Source organism: Tenrec ecaudatus, chromosome 6, assembly GCF_050624435.1.
Source record: "Tenrec ecaudatus isolate mTenEca1 chromosome 6, mTenEca1.hap1, whole genome shotgun sequence".
Lineage (NCBI taxonomy): Eukaryota > Metazoa > Chordata > Mammalia > Afrosoricida > Tenrecidae > Tenrec > Tenrec ecaudatus.
The window spans coordinates 172,005,243-172,024,845 of NC_134535.1; the positions used below are offsets into that span (position 1 = coordinate 172,005,243).

Below are 19,603 nucleotides of genomic sequence, written 5' to 3' on the forward strand. Positions count from 1 at the left end.
TGAACCCAAAAAGAACTCTGTGAGGGGAACAGAGCTGGCAATCCAGGAGAAAATATTGCAGCCTAGGAAACCCCACTGAACTCTTCTCTGTCCCACAGGGCTGCCGACTCAGAATTCGCTCTATGGCACACACGGCACCTATGTACAGAGGCCCTGGTGGTGCAGTGACAGGTGGGCAGTTCAACCCAGCAGCAGCTCCGTATAACTCCAATGGAGAAAGGCCTGGAAATTTCCTCCTGGAAAGAGTACAGTTTGGAAACTCCATGGGGGCAGTTCCACTTTGTAGCACCTGGCGGCTGGCCCTCAGCTACTAACCAGATGACAGAGGTTCAAGACCACTGACCAGCATCTCAGGAGAAAGGTCTAGTGATTGATACAGAAACATCAGTCACCATACACCCTGCAGAGCACACGTCTCCTCTGGAACACATGTCAGAGCGATCACGAGTCCGAGTCAATTTTGCTGGCAACCGGGCTGATGTGGTTTACCTACATTTTTGACTCCGTGACATAATATTGGTGTCTCTGTTAATCCATTTTCTCTCCTTTCCTCCATCGATCCATCTACATTGTTAACATCAAAAGACTGAATCTCAGGAACAAATGAGAATTTCTGCTTAACGATCACAAGAACACTGTGTGGGTACTGTCTTTACAGACATGGAGTAGTGCAGTTAAAAACACAACAGTGAACTTATGGATGTAAATATCAAGTCTCCAACACGGGGTAAGAACACTGATCTGCTCTTTGTGATAACATGAAAATTTGCAATACCTTGTTGGCCACATCATGTACAAAGATACATTAAGAAACACACACTGGATTAGCAGGAGGTTAAATTTTACACAAGGGCCATCTTTTAGTACCCAGATGCCCTGTTACTTGTGATTTGCCCAATACATTAGATTTTGCTGTCTCTTCTGTGAGAAGCTGTCATCCAAGGCTACTTTAGTGAGAGAACAAAATATTTTAGTCACATGGCATCTAGGTTTAACTTTAAAATGACGGTTCCAAGTGATAATCTTTCGTACCCACATACCTAGGAGGCTGGGGAGGCTCCTTCGTGTCACTGGGGATGAGGTTATAAATGCTCTCAGAAAAGCACGTTGTATCCATGACCACCAAATGACCCCCTAAAAACGATCCACTTTTTCCTCACCACTGTACTTTTCCCGCCCCTTCACGCCTTCTTCTTCCTTCACTACTCCTTTGTCCTAAGAAGCCACGGCTTCTCTCGGACACGGCGCCCCTAGACCGCCGCTCTTAAAAGCCGTCTGCGGGGTTAGAAAATACCCTTTCTAGCCCTCGGGGCGTTTCTTAGCGTGGTTGACCACGCGGTAGTCGTGGAAACTGTTACTAGGCGACGGGAAAGCGCCCGTCCTTCTAATTCCAGCGCCTTTTTCCAGCCGAGAAGTCCAGTATGGAGGTCACCCACGTGCCCCTGAAGGAAGCTGGGTGGGGAATGTCGTCCACTAACGGATTTGCTCTGTTCTGTCCACGTTTGAGGTAAAGAACAACCTTATTGCGAGCGTCGGGAAGCGCAGCTGGAACGCAGGCGTCACACAATCGGGCGCTGATGCGCAGGCGCAGTGCCGGCGGAGGCGGGGCGCGTGCTGACGCCAACCGGAAGCAGGGTCCAGCGTCTCCAAGAGGTGTTTCGGGGGCGGAAGTGGAGTGCGGGAGGAGAGTGACGCAACGGTTGCTAGGGGGCGTGGCGAGATGGGCGTGGCGCGCGGGCGCCGAGGCCACTTCTGGCGCATGCGCAGAGGCGGGTGCGAGGGGGCGGGCCGGGCCTAGCGAGGCCTGAGGCCGGGCGGTGGGCGATCCCCGACGGGCGTCAGAGCTGCGGGTCTCCGTCGCCCGAGGCGGCGCTGGCGGCTCCTGGACTCTCGTTCCCATTTCCTTTCCTACCCCCCCCGCCTGCTCAGGGTGCTTTCCTTGGTGAGTGATGAAGGAGAAGGACCCGAGAGCTGTAGACAGCAGTCCGTAACCGGCGCGGGCCTGGTCCCCCGGCGTTCCTTCTCCTTCCGGATGCTCGGTGACGCGGAGATGTCAGCGCGCAGGGCACCTGCCGCTTCTTGCCCGGCGCCGCGCCATCCCCCGGGCGCCCCGCCATCCCACGGCCGCACCGCCCGCACCTGCGTGAGTGCGCGCCCTCGGCGGCGGTGTCCATCCCCCCGCCCCGCCCCAGGTCCCTCGGTCCGGCGCGCGGGTCCCCGCCCTCCCCCCTCCCCAGGCGCCCGCTGGCCCCTTGACCGCTGGTCTTCACACCGAGACCCGGAACTTGACGTCTTTCTTTACCGAGCAGCCTCCATGACAGCGGAGGCCCTTTGAAATGGGCCCTTGGATTTGCCCGATATTTTGTGACCCTTTTTTTTTTTTTGAAAACGGCCGTTTTGAGGAGTGGTTCGGTCACGTTTGAGTACTTGACCCTCCAGGAATCTGTGTGCTAATGCCGACCGCGGTTTGAAAAGGCGTTTTCTCTCCCTCGGCCATAAGAGCCCTTTGGGGAATGTGATTTGAGAGGGCAAATGGGTGGTTCGGAACCAACCACACAGAGCCCGCTCTGCCAAAGGGGACAGAGAAAGCAGCGGACCACAGTGAACCCTCTTTCCCTTTTGCCTAGGCGGTTATTGGAGGGATCATAGACTTGATTACCACCTACAGGGTTGGCTGAATGTGTATGTCCTCCTTTTGGTGTTTTGATGAAATTCATTAGATAAGAATGTTATTTTTTTCCTTAACTAGCTGATCAGAATTTTTTACTTTTATAACAAACTTGTTGGGAAAACGAATGACCTCTTGGTGATGAGCATACTGCTTTCTCCACCTCAAATGGACTTTGTACCTTCCAAAGCATTTTATTAAGTAATGCCTCTTTCCCTTCCCGTCGAGTGTTTTCAGTTTGGTGGGTTTTTATTTTGCTCCGCATTTATAGAGAAGAACTCTGGGGAACAGTTCTCTGTACATGCTCAGGCCTCAAGTAACAACTCAATAGCAGCAGCACAGTAACGCATGGCTAAGTCATTAGCCGAGGCATACGTATTTTCTCTCATTAAAAGGAAACCTTTTGGGAAGGCATTTTTATGTTTAAGCTGGGCAGGAAGGGCTCTGGCTCTGGAGGGGAAGGCATGGTTTCTCTAGTACCTTAAGCACCAACTGGCCTCTGCTAGTCTTGAATTTCTAGTTATACTAAAATACAATAATTTCACCAATGGCCAGTTTCTTTTCCTGTGCTTTTAAAATGCTGTGCAAATTTGCTTGGCATCTCACTTTAGTTTACAGCCAGGAAGACCAGAACTCATTTGGAAAGAAACGGCTCCTTAGATAAGCACCCAGGAAAGTTGCCCTGTGTTTCTGAGGATAAGGAGTGTTTTCTAGGTGAGAATCTTTCCAGAAGCAGATCACCAGCACCTTCGGGGTCACTGCTGGCTGGGTGAATTCAAACTGCCAAGTGTTAGGTTGAGCGTAAGTCACTTGTGTCACCTAGGGATGTTTCCCTTAGACTCTTGGCCTCTATTTGTGGTTTTCAGCTCAAAGGGCATTTACAGAGAATTTATTTGTATTTCCAATCATTTCCTCCAAATGGCAGGGCCCTTCAGCGGGAGGCCTGTATCTAATATGTGCACAAGGAATGAGGACTGGTATCTAAGAAAGAGTTTGTGCAGGGCAAGATAGTATTTTGGGGTTTGCAGGCCAAAGGACCTCTGCCACCACTGAACTTAATGCTCCATGGGGTGCTAAAGCAGCCATCGACGGAACACCCATGAGCTCATGGGTGGTTGTGTTTCAAACACTGATTGCTGGCCCGTATTTGGCCTTTGCACACTAGTTTGCACCCACATCTGGTATAAATGGTGTGTGTGTGTGTTTTACATGTGCTGTTTAAGTTTTCTCTCCCACAACACTTGTCTTAACTAACTGACTCAAATGAGCCTGTATAAATAAGACAATTCGGTGGAAAAATAAATCTTTGCTGAAAAGGGCTTCTTTATATTTTTTCAAAGTGAAGAGAATTGGAAAGTCTACTCAAAAGCCATCTGAATTAAATACAAATACACCAGAGGCTTTCTGCTAAAAGAGCACTAACTAGCTTTGTGGCAAAGATAAAGGCAAATAACCAGTGAGCTTGTGAAATTGCACATTAGTTGTAAGATCCATGTGCTCAACCACGTGGCCCTCTCTCTGAAGTGTTCAGCCTTCCACCAGTCCAGTCTCCAGTTCCTGGGAAGTAGGGACCAATGGAGGGCCGTGGGAAGATGCTTGGTCTGAAGTTGGAAGCCTCAGTGCTTCACCTTCCCTGTATTGGTGAATGTTGATAGATTTGCATTTTTATTACTTATTGAAGAACATTCGTTACTGGGGAAAATAGAGCATTTTTGAAGCTAAAACAAACCAGAAAAAACTTCAGAATATCTTTCAAGATTTGAAAGCCATGGAATTTTATGATGGAATTGAAGTCTTCCGGACCAGTTAGCTTAGAAGGGAAAATGGACACTGGGTAGAATATGCTTGCCGTTGATCACAACCTTGTGGTAAAGCTAGAGTGACATCATCACTAAATGAAAGCCCTGAAGCAAACCCACTGGCCTGGTGGTGACTAACAGCAGCCTTAAGGGACAAAGTAGAGGGACCCATGCTTTCCAAGGTTGTAATCCTTGGTGCTGCTGCCTCTCCCACGGAGCCGTTGATGGGTTTGAACCACTGACCTTTCTCTCCATTAGCAGGGTGTGTGCTTAAACCACTATCTTAGTGTAAATAAGCTGCCAAACATGAGAAAGCGGAAAGTCTTTTTGTGTGTGTAGAACTTGCTCTACAGGAAATCTCAGAGCACTGATAGTGTAAGGAAACCTGAGTACCTTCTGGCAAAGGGATTTGTTCTGAATGGTTTTCGCTTACTGACTCTTGGGCGACTTTCATTCCATACAAAATGTTTTTGCCCTTGTAGAAAAATTACTCACTTGTGGTCACTATACTGATGAATATTGAGATGTTATAAAGAAAGCAATTTAATACAATGGTCTTGAATTAAAGGGAAACCATTTTAAGTAGAAACTATGTGCCATGGGGATTACTCTTTTTTGTTTTTACTTAGGGCTGTTGCCAAGTCCTTCAAATTCGTTCATGGATAATTGTTAAAAAATTAAATTTATTATTTTGCTAATATTATTTTTCTCTGAAAACTGTATTTGCTATATGTTACAATACTCAACTGCCTTCTGCTAGTTTTAGGAAGTTTTGTGGAAAAATAACGGATACAAAATTAATAAATAGTACTGTCATTTTCTACTTTTAAGCCACCTATATTTTGCTTCCCCAAAGTGTCTAGTACAAGGCAAATAAGAAAGATTTTACATGGAAAGGCACAGAAAAGATGAAACCAGAACTAAGGTTTGATAAAGTGAAATTAATCCTCATTGTATTTGCTTTATCATCTTCTCCGTTTTAGCAAACAGCAGAAAATGGAAGGCAAGATCATTTAAAATATTTAGTATGCATAAAAACAAACCAGCTATACAGAACATATAAATTAATGATAACAGAGATCAGAAGGATATTTATACATTGGAAACTCAAAAAAGTAAGCATTCTCGAACATTATAAGCACAATCTTCCTAAATAGGAGTTTGCTCAGTCTGTTGTGGACAGTACCCTCACAACAACTCACGTAACAGATAGGTGATGTGGTTCAGGCGTGTAATTCCTCCTGGCCCTTGAGGAACTCAGGTAACTCGGGGACAGAGTAGATAGCGCATAGCAAAACAGTTCTTGATGGGGTGAAAACCATTATTGTCTCTGGATGTGTATAAACAAGCTAGGTCATTCCAAACAATACCTAGGTATTCTGATTCAAGCCCATTGTCCCTAGGTGACACTGATTAATGTACATTAATCTTAGTTAACCAACTACTATAATAGGCACTTTGACTCATTTAAATATCTCAGACGTATGGCAGATGCTTCATTTGGACTTTTTATGAGAGGTTTACATATGAATCATAGTGATTCAGATGGATGAGACAGCGTACAAGAATAATTCAGACACTAATTTGATAGACTTACTATAAAGTTTTATTTCCTCTGAATATTGGGTATCCAGTTAAAACAATTTTAGGTGTCATTGTTAAAAGGACTTTTTATTTGTTAGTTTTAGATCGTATTTCAGATTAATGACACATTCTTTCAGTAGTTTGGAGTAAAATTCCTTGTACATGCTAAAAACAAACTCTTAGTCTTTTCATAATAAATTTGAGGACAAAAAGGCGTATACTTTTGTGTAAAAAATTCAAGTGGAATTTTTAATAGTCGATGTGTGGAACTTTATGATAGTCTATGGTGGTCTTATTAACTTTAATTTTTTTTCATTATAGACGCTACTTTTTACAAAGATCAACTTTTGCCCAGAATCAACACACTTCCAACACTTCAGCTAAGATTGATTCTTGTGGGTCATATGTTCATAAGTTAAATACAGCACTTTCAAGCTACCGACAAAGGAAATGAATATTTTCTCTTGACAGTTCTAATGTTACGTGTAAGTTAAATTCAGTTGGGTTAAAATGGCTGAAATGTTTGATTACAGATAACAGTTTAAGAAAAAGAAATAACTATAGAAGAAAACAATTGAAAGTCTTTATAATATATTTCAATATACTAATACCTGTTATAACTTGATTGCATATTGGTTCTACCATTAGACATTTGAAAAGCCCATGATGCAGCTGTAAAAATACTACTGTCCATTTAAATGAACGTTGTGGCACTTACACATACCTACATTTTGATGTATGTTGCACACACTTTGTTTTTGGTAGTGTGTGTGTCCAAAGACAGGTACATGAATGATAGGGGAAATTACAGAGCTTCCTCTGATGCCAGAATAATGTTTTTCTCTCACCACTGAAAACATTCTTGAGTTCTATGGCCAGAGCTTTTGAGACTGTGTGGAATTTGAGTGAGGTTCCTCCACTGGTGATGCTTATAGGACCAGATAACAAAAGGACCTGGCCCCATGCAGATGAGGTCAGTGATACGGTGCCAGTGACTTTATGGCTGATTTATCCACTTTCCTTAACTATTTGCTATAATTTTCTGTCTTTCACTTTGGTTCCTTTTAAGGTCTTCAATATGACTAATGTGTAAAAATGTCTCTTAATAGAATGCACATAAAAGACACAGGAAGAAAGTGCCCTACCTTTGCCCTGTCACTTAGAAAGTTACTTACTCACACATATTATATGCAAATACTGCTTTAGTTTTGTGAATTCCACAACTAAGGAATTTATAGTGACATGATACTCTGATCACGTGTTCGGCAGATGTTAGATATAAAACAGTGGTTCTCAACCTGTAGGTCGTGACCCCTTTGGGGGTTGAACGACCCTTTCACAGGGGTTGCCTAATTCACAACAGTAGCAACATGACAGTGATGAAGTAGAAACGAAAACAGTGTTATGGTTGGGGAGTCACCACCACAAGAGGGACTGTATGAAAGGGCCACGATTAGGAAGGTTGAGAACCACTAAAAAGAATACTGCACAGTACTGCAACTCCTTGTTTTGTTGCAAACCTATAAATCATGAAACCGTTTTCATTACAGTATTTCATAAAGCAACAGAAAATACTAGTTTATGGTACTTTAAAAAATACAAGATTTCATAAAAATATCTGTTGTTTATAGTGACCCCTTTTTAAAGTATGGTTTTTCAGTGTCTTGAGATTTGAGCAAATATTAAAAGGATAGTATGCAATATGTGAGAATTTGGGTGGGGACACCCTTTTTTAAAAATGCCCTACAAACTTCAGAGAATCATAAGACATTTTAAAGATTACTTTCAGGAATCCTGTCAGGATTTGATAATCTGTTGAAAGTCGTAACCAACCACGTGTCTTTTTCTGTTCTTTTGTTTGTAAAGGGCTCAAGCCAGGTTGGCTTGAGCAGAAAGTGAGAAGACAATGCTCTTTAACCGATGTCAGCATCTGAGACAGATAGCACAGAGATGCTTATTTAGGGCACAGGGGAAAAATCATCAACATGGACGCCCGATTCTTTCAGGAACATTTGCACTTGCGGAACTAAGGAAGTCATGGCATTCAACCCATTCTCTTGTTGGAAACAAAAATATTATCCTGATGGGCCCTCCCGGTGCTGGCAAAACAACAGTTGGCAGAATCCTAGGCCAGAGACTCGGCTGTTGTGTCATAGATGTGGATGATGATATCCTTGAAAAAACCTGGAACATGAGTGTGTCTGAAAAATTACAGGATGTTGGTAATGAACAATTTTTAGAAGAGGAAGGAAAAGCTGTGTTAAACTTTTCTGCATCTGGAAGTGTGATTTCCCTCACTGGGTCAAATCCAATGCACGAAGCTAGCATGTGGCATCTGAAGAAGAACGGGATTGTGGTATACTTGGACGTACCTCTGATCGACATAATTGAGCGTCTACAATCAATGAAGCTGAACAGAATTGTGGGTCAGAATTTTGGAACACCCATGAAAGACTTAATTGCCTCTAGAAGACAGTACTATAAAAAGTGGTTTGATATGCGTGTGTTTTGTGAACGTGGGGCTTCTCCGGAAGAGGTGGCTGACAAGGTGCTGAAAGCGGTTCAGAGGTACCAAGCTGTGGATTCAGAAACATTCATTTCCACAAGGTACAATTGGCCGAAAGACTGTAAGCAGAAGAACTCAACAAAATGCTTTAGTGAAGCTCTGACTGAAGGGTTAGCTTCTGATGGCGGGCTCTTTGTTCCCGAGAAGGAGTTTCCAAAATTAAGCTCTGCGGAGTGGAAAGGCCTCCTAGGAGCAACGTACGTTGAAAGAGCACAAATACTCTTGGAAAAGTGCATCCATCCTGCTGACGTACCTGCTGCCAGACTGGGAGAAATGATCGAAGCTGCTTATGGGAAAAACTTTGCCTGCTCCAGAGTTGCCCCCGTCAGGCACCTTTCCGGCAACCAGTTCATCCTGGAGTTGTTTCATGGACCGACAGGATCTTTTAAAGACTTGTCTCTACAGCTTATGCCTCATCTCTTTGCACACTGTATTCCACCGAACTGCAATTACATGGTACTTGTAGCTACTTCCGGAGACACAGGCAGCGCGGTGCTAAATGGCTTCAGCCATCTGAATGACAGTGACAAGAAAAGAATAGCCGTGGCCACATTTTTCCCTGAAAACGGAGTAAGTGATTTTCAAAAGGCGCAGATAGTTGGCAGTCAGAGAGAAAATGGACGGGCAGTGGGTGTTAAGTCGGATTTTGATTTTTGTCAAACAGCCGTGAAAAATATGTTTAAAGATTGCGATTTTACTGGCTTTCTTATTGTTGAATATGGAACCATCTTAAGTTCAGCTAATTCCATAAACTGGGGCCGGCTGCTTCCCCAGGTCATTTATCATGCTTCTTCATATCTTGATCTCGTTAGCCAAGGCTTTATTTCTTTTGGAAGCCCAGTCGATGTCTGCATTCCCACAGGAAACTTTGGGAACATTCTTGCTGCAGTGTATGCCAAGATGATGGGGATCCCTATTCGGAAATTTATTTGCGCTTCTAATCAGAACCATGTTCTGACTGATTTTATAAAAACAGGACATTATGATCTAAGGGAAAGGAAAATAGCGCAAACCTTTTCACCAGCAATAGATATTCTCAAGTCTTCAAACCTAGAGCGGCATTTACACATGATGGCAAATAAAGATGGACAACTGATGACAAAATTATTCAATCAGCTAGACACTCAGAACCACTTTCAGATAGAAAAGATTCTAGTTGAAAAGCTCCAGCAGGATTTTGTAGCTGACTGGTGTTCTGAGGAAGACTGCCTAGCAGCGATTCACTCCACCTATAACGCTTCAGGGTATATCCTGGACCCACACACTGCTATTGCCAAAGTGGTTGCAGACCGAATGCAAGACAAAACTTGCCCCGTGATTGTCTCCTCGACAGCTCATTACTCGAAGTTCGCACCTGTGATCATGCAGGCTTTAAAGATTAAAGAACTCAACCAAACTTCATCGAGTCAGCTTTATTTACTGAGTTCATACAATGCATTACCTCCACCACACAGGGCTTTATTGGAGACAACAAAGCAACACGAGAAGATGGAGTATCAGGTCTGCACAGCTGATGTGAATGTCCTGAAGGGTCAAGTGGAAAAACTAATACAAAGTCAGTTCCTATGAAGACTTCTGACCGCCCCCCACCCCAACTGCCTGATGCTCAATAATAAATATCTCGAATGTTCATTTGTGGTACAGTGACATTTTGTTAGGAAAATGTACATGACAGAGCGAGGTCTATCATCTTTGGGGGTTTTACCAGCCTGTTGAGCACTGAACATTGTACCTGCACGTGCTCCTTGGAACCGGAATCTAAAAGTGAAACGGGTGGCGGAGCGCACGGACTTTGTGCTGGTTTGCTTTGCTTTGCATGTAAGTGCGACATAACCATTTCCCCTCCCTTGTCTTTTTCGAGGGAGCCAAATTTCTGGTCCTTATTCACGATTTTGGAATGTAAGTACCTAAGCATAATTATGAATATAGGTGACCAAATGCTAGTTCTCTGTGGCCTAGAAAGCCTCACTTGGAGGAATCCCAAACTCCACTGCCATCCAGTTGATTCCAGTTCACTGCACCCGAGACTGCGGAGTAGAACTGACCTAGGGTTTGCGGGGTGGTAAATCTCTCTGAAAACTAACTGCCTCATCGTTCTCCTGAGGAGCAGCTGGTGGGTTCGAACCACTGACCTTTTGGCTAGCACTTTAACCTCTGTGCCACCAGAGCTCCCATATGGAGGAAGCTCATCTTGTTAAGATTAGAGCAATCCTTCTCAAGCTCTCATTTGGACTTCAGTTAATTGTGTATCCTATTCAATCCAAATTAGACAAGTCCTCTGTCCTTACTTCTCTTTACCAAACCCAATCCATTGAGTCAGTTCCAACTCCAAAGGAACCTACAGGGTTTCTGAGACTATTTATGGGAACTGACCGCCTCATCGTTTTCCCACTGTGTGTGTCAGACAGGTTTGAACTGCTGACCTGCGGTTAGCGGCCCAACGAATAACCACTGGGTTATTCAACAAGCTGGGTTATTAGGAAACCAGTGGTTGCTCTGAATTAGAATCGACTCCTTGACAGTTTGTTTGTTGGGTAATAATAGGAGCACTGCTGGTTCAATGGTTAAACAATCAGCTGCAAACCAAAAAAATCAGTGGTTCGAATCCACTAGCCAATGCCCTTGTGTAACCTTGGAAACCCCGGGCAGGAAGGTAATGAGGCAGTTACACTTGGCCCTTTCATATTGCTATGTCCTGGCCAAACCCACCACCAATGCCATTGCTCTCACCCAACCCATTACCTTCCAGTTGATTCCAACTCATCAGGATTGTCGAAGAGCATAGAATGCCTCCCAAGGTGCCCAGGCTGTAATTCTTAGCTGGGACAGATTGCCACATTTTTCTCCCAGGAGTGGCTAGTGGGTTCAGTCATTCAGTCTCTTGGTTAGTATCTTGCCATTTTACCCAGTGCGTCACCAGGGCTCCTTGTCATGGCCTTCTTGCCCAAACCAGTGCTCTGGAACCAACCTGAGCTGACACACATTGACCCTGTAGGGGTTCTGAGACAACTTCTTTAAGGGAACAGAAAGCCTCGTCTTCCTCCTGCAGAGAAGGTGGTGGGTTCGAAGCGTAAACGTGGTCAGCAGCCCAATGCTCGCCCCACAGCCCCCACAGGGCTCCTTTCCTGTGTCCTATAGCATTGTATTTTTACGGTTCCCTTTCCAAGCCATGATGATGATGTCTAGCTTTCATTTGTTTTGAAACTATTTGGACTCGACGGCAGATATTTTTAACAATCCATCGATTGGATATATTGGATACAAGAGTACTTCCCTTATTCCAAGGAGGAGCCCTGGTGGCACAGTTAAGTGCTCAGCTGCTAACTGAGAGGTTGGTGGGTGGAACCAATGCACTGTGCCCCAGGAGGAAATGGGGCCGGCAGCGGCGGGCCTGCCTGTGGCCTCCATAAAGACAGGTCGCCTTGCAGAGTGCGTGGGGCAGGGCACTCTCCTGCGGGGTCACTATGAGTTTCATCAACAAAGGTAGTTGTGTTACTGTTTATTCTGAGAGGACATTTTCCTAACATTCAGAGCACTTAATGGTTTTAATGGAAGTCTATTTGTAGTTCTAGACGACAGGTTTCTATTCCTATATAAGTTATCTATTGTTTCATCAATGAATGCTGTTTCTTTTTTTGGGGACAAAATCACACACAATAAATGCATATATCCCATTTATATACCTTGCTATAAATAATACATTTTAAGCATGATTACCAGGGGTGCATTTCCTGAACGTTTTATTTCTACATTGAAGATTGCCATCGCGTGGACCTGCGAATGTAATGGACTGCGCTCAACCACAAGATGGCATTCCTAACGTGGTTTGCTTTGTTGATAACTTTCTGCTTTTCATGGATGACCTACCTACATGAAGCCATACACCAAAACTTGTGCAGATGAAGACAATTTAACAGTTGAATGGATGGCCAGGAGCGATTTTGTTTTAAAAATGTTTAAAGTTGGAGCAATCATGTTAACATTGTGTGGCTAGGATTCTAAAATGTGAGCTTTCAAACCAAAATGCAAAAACCAGGCTCCGCTAGAAGAAAACAATGACGGAGATTCAAAGTCATGTCCTCTGCCGCGTTTGTTATTGCAGGTTGACTTTTAAGGCTACTTGTCTCACTAGATGATATGTTCAGAGAATGTATGGAAATGTTCTCTGTGCATCAGAATGTACTTGTTTTATTTTGTTTTTTAATGAAAGGGGCAGGGTTTAAGAGCAGAGCCAGGATGTCTACAAGACTATAGTTACGAAGACAACACATGAAAATTAAATTATGTATGACACCGAAGCAAATTTGGTATGTGGTTAAGTGAAAATGAACCGTATGGTCCCTGCTGTAGGGTGTAAAAGGAAAGGCCTGCCAAGGAGTCGTTGGGGAAAGTTTTGCAGAGGAGGGAGAACCTGAAGGGACTTCTTCAAGATGGGAGAGAGGAGCCCTGGTGCATAGTGGTTACACATGGGCCTGCGATTCCTGCAAGGGCTGCGGTTTGAAACTAGCAGCTGCTTCACGGGGCTGTTCTCCCCTGCTCTAGGGGGTCACTATGACTCGGCCTCGAGTGAATGGCAGAGGAAGAAGAAATGGATTCTAGGAGAAAGAGGCAAGGGACACAAGTAAGGTGAGATGTCCGAGAGTCCATTTGCATATTTCTGGGGTGAGTTCTTTTGCAGACCAGAACTGTTCTTCACTTTTTCCCAAACCAGCTCTTATCCTTTGCTCAGCTAATGGCCTTGTCTCCTTCAAGAGGAGCAAGCTATTAAATAGGACCTACCTCAGCATCCCCTCCGTCACCATGTGTGAATCTACTGACAGGTTTCTATCCTGTGGACCTCCTGCATGGGCTCCTGTCGTGTCCCTCCTGCTCTGGTTGAGTTGGGCAGTGTCCCGCCTCCTCTCTCAGGTATACCTGGGATCCTGCTCCCTTTGGCACCTTCAGATGCCTTCCTTCATGAGTTACCCTTGTTTCTTGAATGCTACCCTTCCTATTATGACATTTAGACAATCTTTAAGTTTATCTTTTATGCAAAGCATAGAAGCTAAACAATCTTTCAGAATATCCACATTTCCCACACAGCTACTCTTATATTTCTTTATGTGCAAAGTCAGAGGGAAAAGTTTCAAATGAGCTTTCCAAAGAGTGGTCTACATCCCCTCTTTAGAGTATTAGCTTCACTTTTCTACCCTTCATTTCCTCCGGATGAGCTAAAAGATTGGCACACGTTACGGATGAATACGACAAATATCAATGTACTTATCCCCTGGCTCAGCACTAAATCATGACCCTGCTGGTGCCCCAACCGGCTCCTCTCCGATGCCATTCCCATTCCCCCGGTAGCTTTTCTGTGACGCAGCCCTTGGTTAGATTTGCATTCCATTGTTTCGTTTTGAATTTTATATAAACGGAACCATAATGTAGGTATTCTTTTAATATCTTCTACTTCTGATCAAAACTTAAGATTCACCCATGCAGATGACAAAAGTCACGGTTCATTCATTTTCACCTAATAATTTTTCTCTGTTATACCCAGGACTGAGGCAGTTTTTAAAGATTTTTGGACAAGGTCAGTGTCTGGACTTCCAAACACTTGTGATTCTTTCCAATGACTTGTAAGCATAGTTTTCATATTCTGGAAATATTACAAATGTAAGCCGTATTTATAAAATGAAACTGCTATCAATGTTCAAACTAGGGTTCTAATTTCTAGCGTTCACTATCTTAAATTATTTCTAATTTATAGTATTTGTAATGTTCTTGAGAGAAAACATTTAAATTCTATATAATGGAAATTGTAGAAAATGTTTCCATGAGAATAATATTTAGAAGGCAATAAATTGTTTTGTTAGAGTTTTTTGTTTGATTTTAATAGCAGTTCACTTTCAAATACCACCAATGCTGCAAATATTGCTTAAATTCTTAAAATCTGATTTGTTTCCAAACATTTAAATTAATACTCCTTGTTATTAAAAAAAACAAAAGACAAAGCAAAACAAACCAAAAACCCCTGTTTTCTTGTGAACCTCAAACCCATGGAAACGTGAATGTATTGTTTTTGTTCTCCTTCAGGAACCTGAATAAAATCTTACTCTGAAGAGTTATTTGTGTGGGTCTTTCTCTGTGCATGCCAGCCACTAAAATCATTACTTTTACCTTTCTTAAACTTTTACTTTACAAACAAATAGACTTTCAAACACACAGAACAAGCAGGCTGCTCTGACTCAAAACATCAGAGCCAACATACTTGCCGATGTGATGGAACAGGGACATGTCAAAGAGAAACGACCGAGTCAATAGATTGGATATCTATCAATGTGTGATCAGATTCAGGTGGCATTACTTTGATCCCAGTCCAACATCAATAAGGTGGATTTGCTTAACATAAGAAGGGTGCTCTAGTCAAATTAGCTTTTTTCTTTCTAAATTGAGAACTCGATCTCTGAGTTCTCAGAATTTTCTTCACCTAATAAGAGTTGTTTTGTGGTCACTGCATTTCACGTACACATGTGGCACGTTTTCGTGCCCGCACTTTAGTGAGATTTTAGTGACCTGTGAAATGTAGAGCTGCTGATGACAGGTACATTTCTGTTACAAGTACTTGGGGAGTTTATAATTTTATGTTAATCAAGAGTGGATTCTTATTAAGTTCTCATACTTGGTGAATGAATACTAGAATTTTATGCTAGAATTTAACAGTAGATTTAATTGATCTGTGCAATTTTAAAAAGCAGATGTTTATTACTATTTTCATTGACATGGAAACATATTCTAGAGTCCATGAGAGATGCTAAAATGAGGGGAAAAGCCTACAAGAACGATTTTTGAACAAGTAGAAGTAAACAGGCTTTCTAAATAACAAAATGCCTATTCAGATTCTTTAATTAAAGTGCAAAAAATATATTTTAGTCAGCAAGTAGTAGCACTATTTCAGATTGAACTGGGATTACTTGGATTCATGAACACATTAAAATCTAATTTATACCCAGTAGTATAATTATATACCCACCAGTAACTGTTCTTTTGAAGTCATCAAATACATATTGTTTGGAGTGAGCTTGGTAGTGGATAGCCTGTATTTGGAACCCATGTTATGTTGTCAGGTGCTATTAGGTTGATTCTGACCCATAGTGACCCCATGCACAACAGAACAAGACACTTCCTGGTTCTGCACCATCAAGCCCCTCCCCCCTCCCATTATGCTGCCACTCTATATTGCCAAGCATGTTGCCCTTCTCCAGGGACTGGTCTCTCCTGACCACATGTCCAAAGTATGTGAGATGAAGTCTTGCTACTCTTGCCTCTAAGGAGCACTCTTGCCATACTTCCGAGACAGTTTTGTTTGTCCTTTTGGTAGTCCATGGAACTTTCCACAATTTTTCTCCAGCACCACAGTTCAAACGTGAATCTTCGAATCATCGAATCTTCATCGTTCTTCCATATTCAGTATCCAGCCTTCATGCGCATATGAGGCGATTGAAAACACCATGGATTGGGTCAGGCACACCTGGTGCAATGGTTTCAACCTTCTGGATGCCATAACCCTTTGGTGACCCCCAACCATAAAATTATTTTGTTGCCACTTCATAACTATAATTTTGCTACTGTGATGAACTGGGTTGCCCCTGTTAAAGGGTCATTCGACCCTCAAAGGGGCCTCAACCCACCGGTTGAGAACTGCTGCCCTAGTGCTTGTCACATCCTTGCTTTTCAATGCTCTACAGGAGTCTTGAGCGGCAGATGACCCAATGCAACGTGTCTTTTGATCTCTGGACTGATGCTTCCATGAGCATTGTGGATCCAAGCAGGGCAAAATCCTTGATTTCATGTTACTTTGTGGTATTTCACTTTCTTCCAAATTAGAAAATTGTTTTCCAAGTGTCTGTTTTGTGTGGTTTGTAGTACTTATTATCTCATGTCCTCATCAAATACATAGTATTTTAGAAAATTCATCTTGTATAAGCTTTATAGATTTCATATTTTATTAGTTCTTTAAGGAAATAACTTGAATATGCTCATCTGTTTCCTAAGAGTAACTATTTGGTCAAATAAAATGAAGACTCGTCTAGTAGGACCTGAAATAAATATATATTTTTAAATGTATTTAAAATATATTAGGGACATTTTCTATTCCTTTGTAAGTTACAAATCCGGATTGACTTTTTTTCTCATCTCTCTGCCATGTTCTATGTATTTTATGTTCAAATAACATTGGTTATAATTTTCAAACATTTGGTTAAATGTTGAATAATTAAAACATTAAGCTATGGGTTCGTGGAATGGGGAGAATTGTGGAAACACGGTGTATAAGCTGGTCTTGAGTTCAGAGGTGGAGATGTGTGGCAGATTGCGAGAAGCTAACAAGCGAAGTCTTTGATCTCTGCAGGCCATCCAGGTCTCAGCGTGGACCCATGGGATCTTTAAGAGGGGGTAATGAATCTTTGACACTCCCCTGTAGCAAAGACCTTGTTTTTAGGTGCCTTCAGGTTGATTCCGCCTCACAGCACCCCTTTGTACAACAGAATGATATGGCCCGGTCCTGCACCATCGTCAGAGTTGTGATGTCTGAGCTCATGGTTGCAGGCACTCTGTCAGTCTGTCTCATCAAGGGTCTGTTGTGCTGGGCCTCAACTCTGCCAGGCATGATCTCCTTTTACAGGGATTGTTCTTTTCTGGCAGCATGTCCTAAGTGTGTGTGTGATGAAGTTTCTCCATCCTTCTAAGGAGCATTCTGACTGTACATTTGCCAAGATAGATGTGACTGCTCTCCTGCAAGTCCATAGCACACCTAATATTCCTTACCACCACCCTAATTCAAGTGCACTGCTTCTTTGACCGTCCTTGTTTGTTGCCCAGCTTTCACATATCTATGAGCAAGTGACAATACCATGGCTACAGTCAGACACACCTTCCACCCCAAAGTGACATTTGGACATGTAAAAGAGGCCTTTTAATATTTTCAGTGGGTCTTGTGCAGCAGATTTGACCCATGCAATGTGTCCTCTGATTTCAAACCAACTGCTTCCAAGAGTGTTGACTAGGAATCCACGTTAAATGAAATTATCGTCAACATTGTATCCATTTATCAAGATGCTTTTCTCCACTTAGGATGGTGTCAGACTTTGCTCTCTCTGATGAATGTAGTCTGTTCTGAAGACTATAATCTCTGATCTTCATCAGTGTTTCCTGTCCCCTCTCCTTTCAGCAAGCCAGGCTGTGTCTTTTGCATATCACTGGTCATTAATGAAGCATCTTCCTGATGCCCATTCTTCATATACTCCAGCTTCTTGGGTTAATTTGCTTACCATACAGATTGAATAAGAAGGGTGAAAGGATAAAACCCTGATACATACTTGCATTGATTTTTAAAAATTCAAAAATTCACTTGTTCTATTTGAATAGCTGCTTCTTGGTTATTGTAAAGGTTCCACATGAGTGCAGTTGAATGCCATGGAATTCCCATTCTTTGCAATATTATCCATAATTTTATATGATCCACATAGCCTTTGCATAATCAAGAAAACACAGGTAAACATCTTTCTAGTATTCTCTGCTTTAAGCCAAGGTCCACAATTAAATCTCTCATTTCTTATCTTTGAATCCAGCTTGGATTCTGGCAGTTCCCTGTTGATGTACCACTGAAACCATTTTTTAACTTATCTTCATTGAATTTTACTTGTGTGTAATGTTAATGATGTTTGATAATTTGTGCATGCTGTTCAATCACCTTTTTAATGGACACAAATATGAATCTTTCCCCGTCAATTTGCCAAATTCCTTGGTGCAGGCAAGTGAACACTTCTAGCATTGCATCTGTTTGTTGAGACATTTATATTGGTATTCCATAAATTTCTGGATCCTTGTACATCATCCAGGGTAGGAAGATCTCAGTGGAACTTGTAAACTAAGACAGACTACACAGAAGGACCTGGAAATTTACTTCTAAAAGAAAATTGACCCAAAAGAAAAGTGCAGACCCCAAACCCACCTGTAAGGTAATCAGATGGTTCCTCACAGAAGGGTCACACAGAAGGGATGCTACATCTAGGGTGCAGTAAAGCACTGATGAAACAACTGCTATCTTGTTCTTTAGATAGATGAAACAACTATCCTCTAGTTCTTTAAAATTTCCCCCTCCCACTATTATGGCCTTAATTGTACCTCATTAATCTTGCTAGACCTGTGTAGGTACATTGGTACAATTAAGATCTTTCGGTGCACAAACTCCAAGATAGATAAATCCCTCAGAAACAGTAATGGGAGTAATGATTCCCTGAGGGTACAGGAAGAGATAGGGGGTGGGCAACTGGGAACTGATAGCCATGATGACTGTATAGCCCCACTCAAGGGGAATGAACATCAGAATTTTAAGTGAATGGATACATTGGATGGTGTGAGTTATGGCAAAACAACAATAACAATAATATATAATATGTTGAGGTTTCAGGGGGTGATGTGATTGGGAGGGAGGAGGAACAGATATCAAGGAATTCAAGAAGAAAGAAAATGTATTGAAAATGGTGATGGCCATAAGTGTCCAACTATGCTTGATCTAATGAAACTATGGATTGTAATAATATCTATAAGAGCTCCCAATAAAATGCTAAAAGAAAAGAAAATTGACAGTAAAAACTGTATGAAAAGCAGCAGAGCATTGTCTGATAGAGTGTGAAGATGAACCCTTTAAGACAGAAGGCTCTCAAAATAGGACTGAGGAGAAGCTTCCTTCTCAATGTAGAGTTGACCATAATGGCATGGATGGGACCTTCATTTGCTAATGGGACACACTCAAAATGAGAAGAAGCAGTGTAAATATCTATTAATAATTGGAACTTGACCTGTACAAAGTATCAATCTAGGAAAATTGGAAGTTGCCACAAAAGCAATGGATAGCATAAGGGTTGGTACCCGAGGTATTAGAGAGCTGAAATGGACTGGTCTTAGCCAGTTTACCTCTTGCGTAGATCCACAATCTATGCTCATGAA

At 42.4% G+C, this 19,603-nt stretch overlaps 2 protein-coding genes across 5 annotated transcripts in view; one reads left to right on the forward strand and one right to left on the reverse strand.

The window, feature by feature from the left end:
- Positions 1-2,128, reverse strand: part of ENKUR (enkurin, TRPC channel interacting protein) — a 41,857-nt gene extending 39,729 nt beyond the window's left edge. The window contains exon 1 of the mRNA XM_075552529.1: positions 1,041-2,128. Within this exon, the coding sequence (XP_075408644.1) occupies positions 1,041-1,117 (77 nt within the window). The 5' untranslated portion in view covers positions 1,118-2,128. The remainder of the gene's footprint in view (positions 1-1,040) is intronic.
- THNSL1 (threonine synthase like 1) lies at positions 1,768-14,681 on the forward strand. 4 transcript variants are annotated; one of them, XM_075552525.1, is made up of 3 exons: positions 1,768-1,942; positions 6,373-6,536; positions 7,918-14,681. In XM_075552525.1, exon 3 carries the CDS (start codon positions 7,958-7,960, stop codon positions 10,184-10,186), a length of 2,229 nt encoding a protein of 742 aa, XP_075408640.1. In that variant the 5' UTR covers positions 1,768-1,942; positions 6,373-6,536; positions 7,918-7,957; the 3' UTR covers positions 10,187-14,681. The 4 variants fall into 4 exon arrangements, with proteins under 4 accessions (XP_075408640.1, XP_075408643.1, XP_075408641.1 ...); XM_075552528.1 differs by lacking the exon at positions 1,768-1,942 and adding an exon at positions 1,962-2,143; XM_075552526.1 differs by lacking the exon at positions 1,768-1,942 and adding an exon at positions 2,250-2,682.
- The last annotated feature ends 4,922 nt before the right edge of the window (positions 14,682-19,603 follow it).

What these genes read in the sequence shown, in the direction of transcription:
- THNSL1 (XM_075552525.1), top strand. Translation starts at nt 7,958, where the DNA reads ATGCTCTTTAACCGATGTCAGCATCTGAGACAGATAGCACAGAGATGC.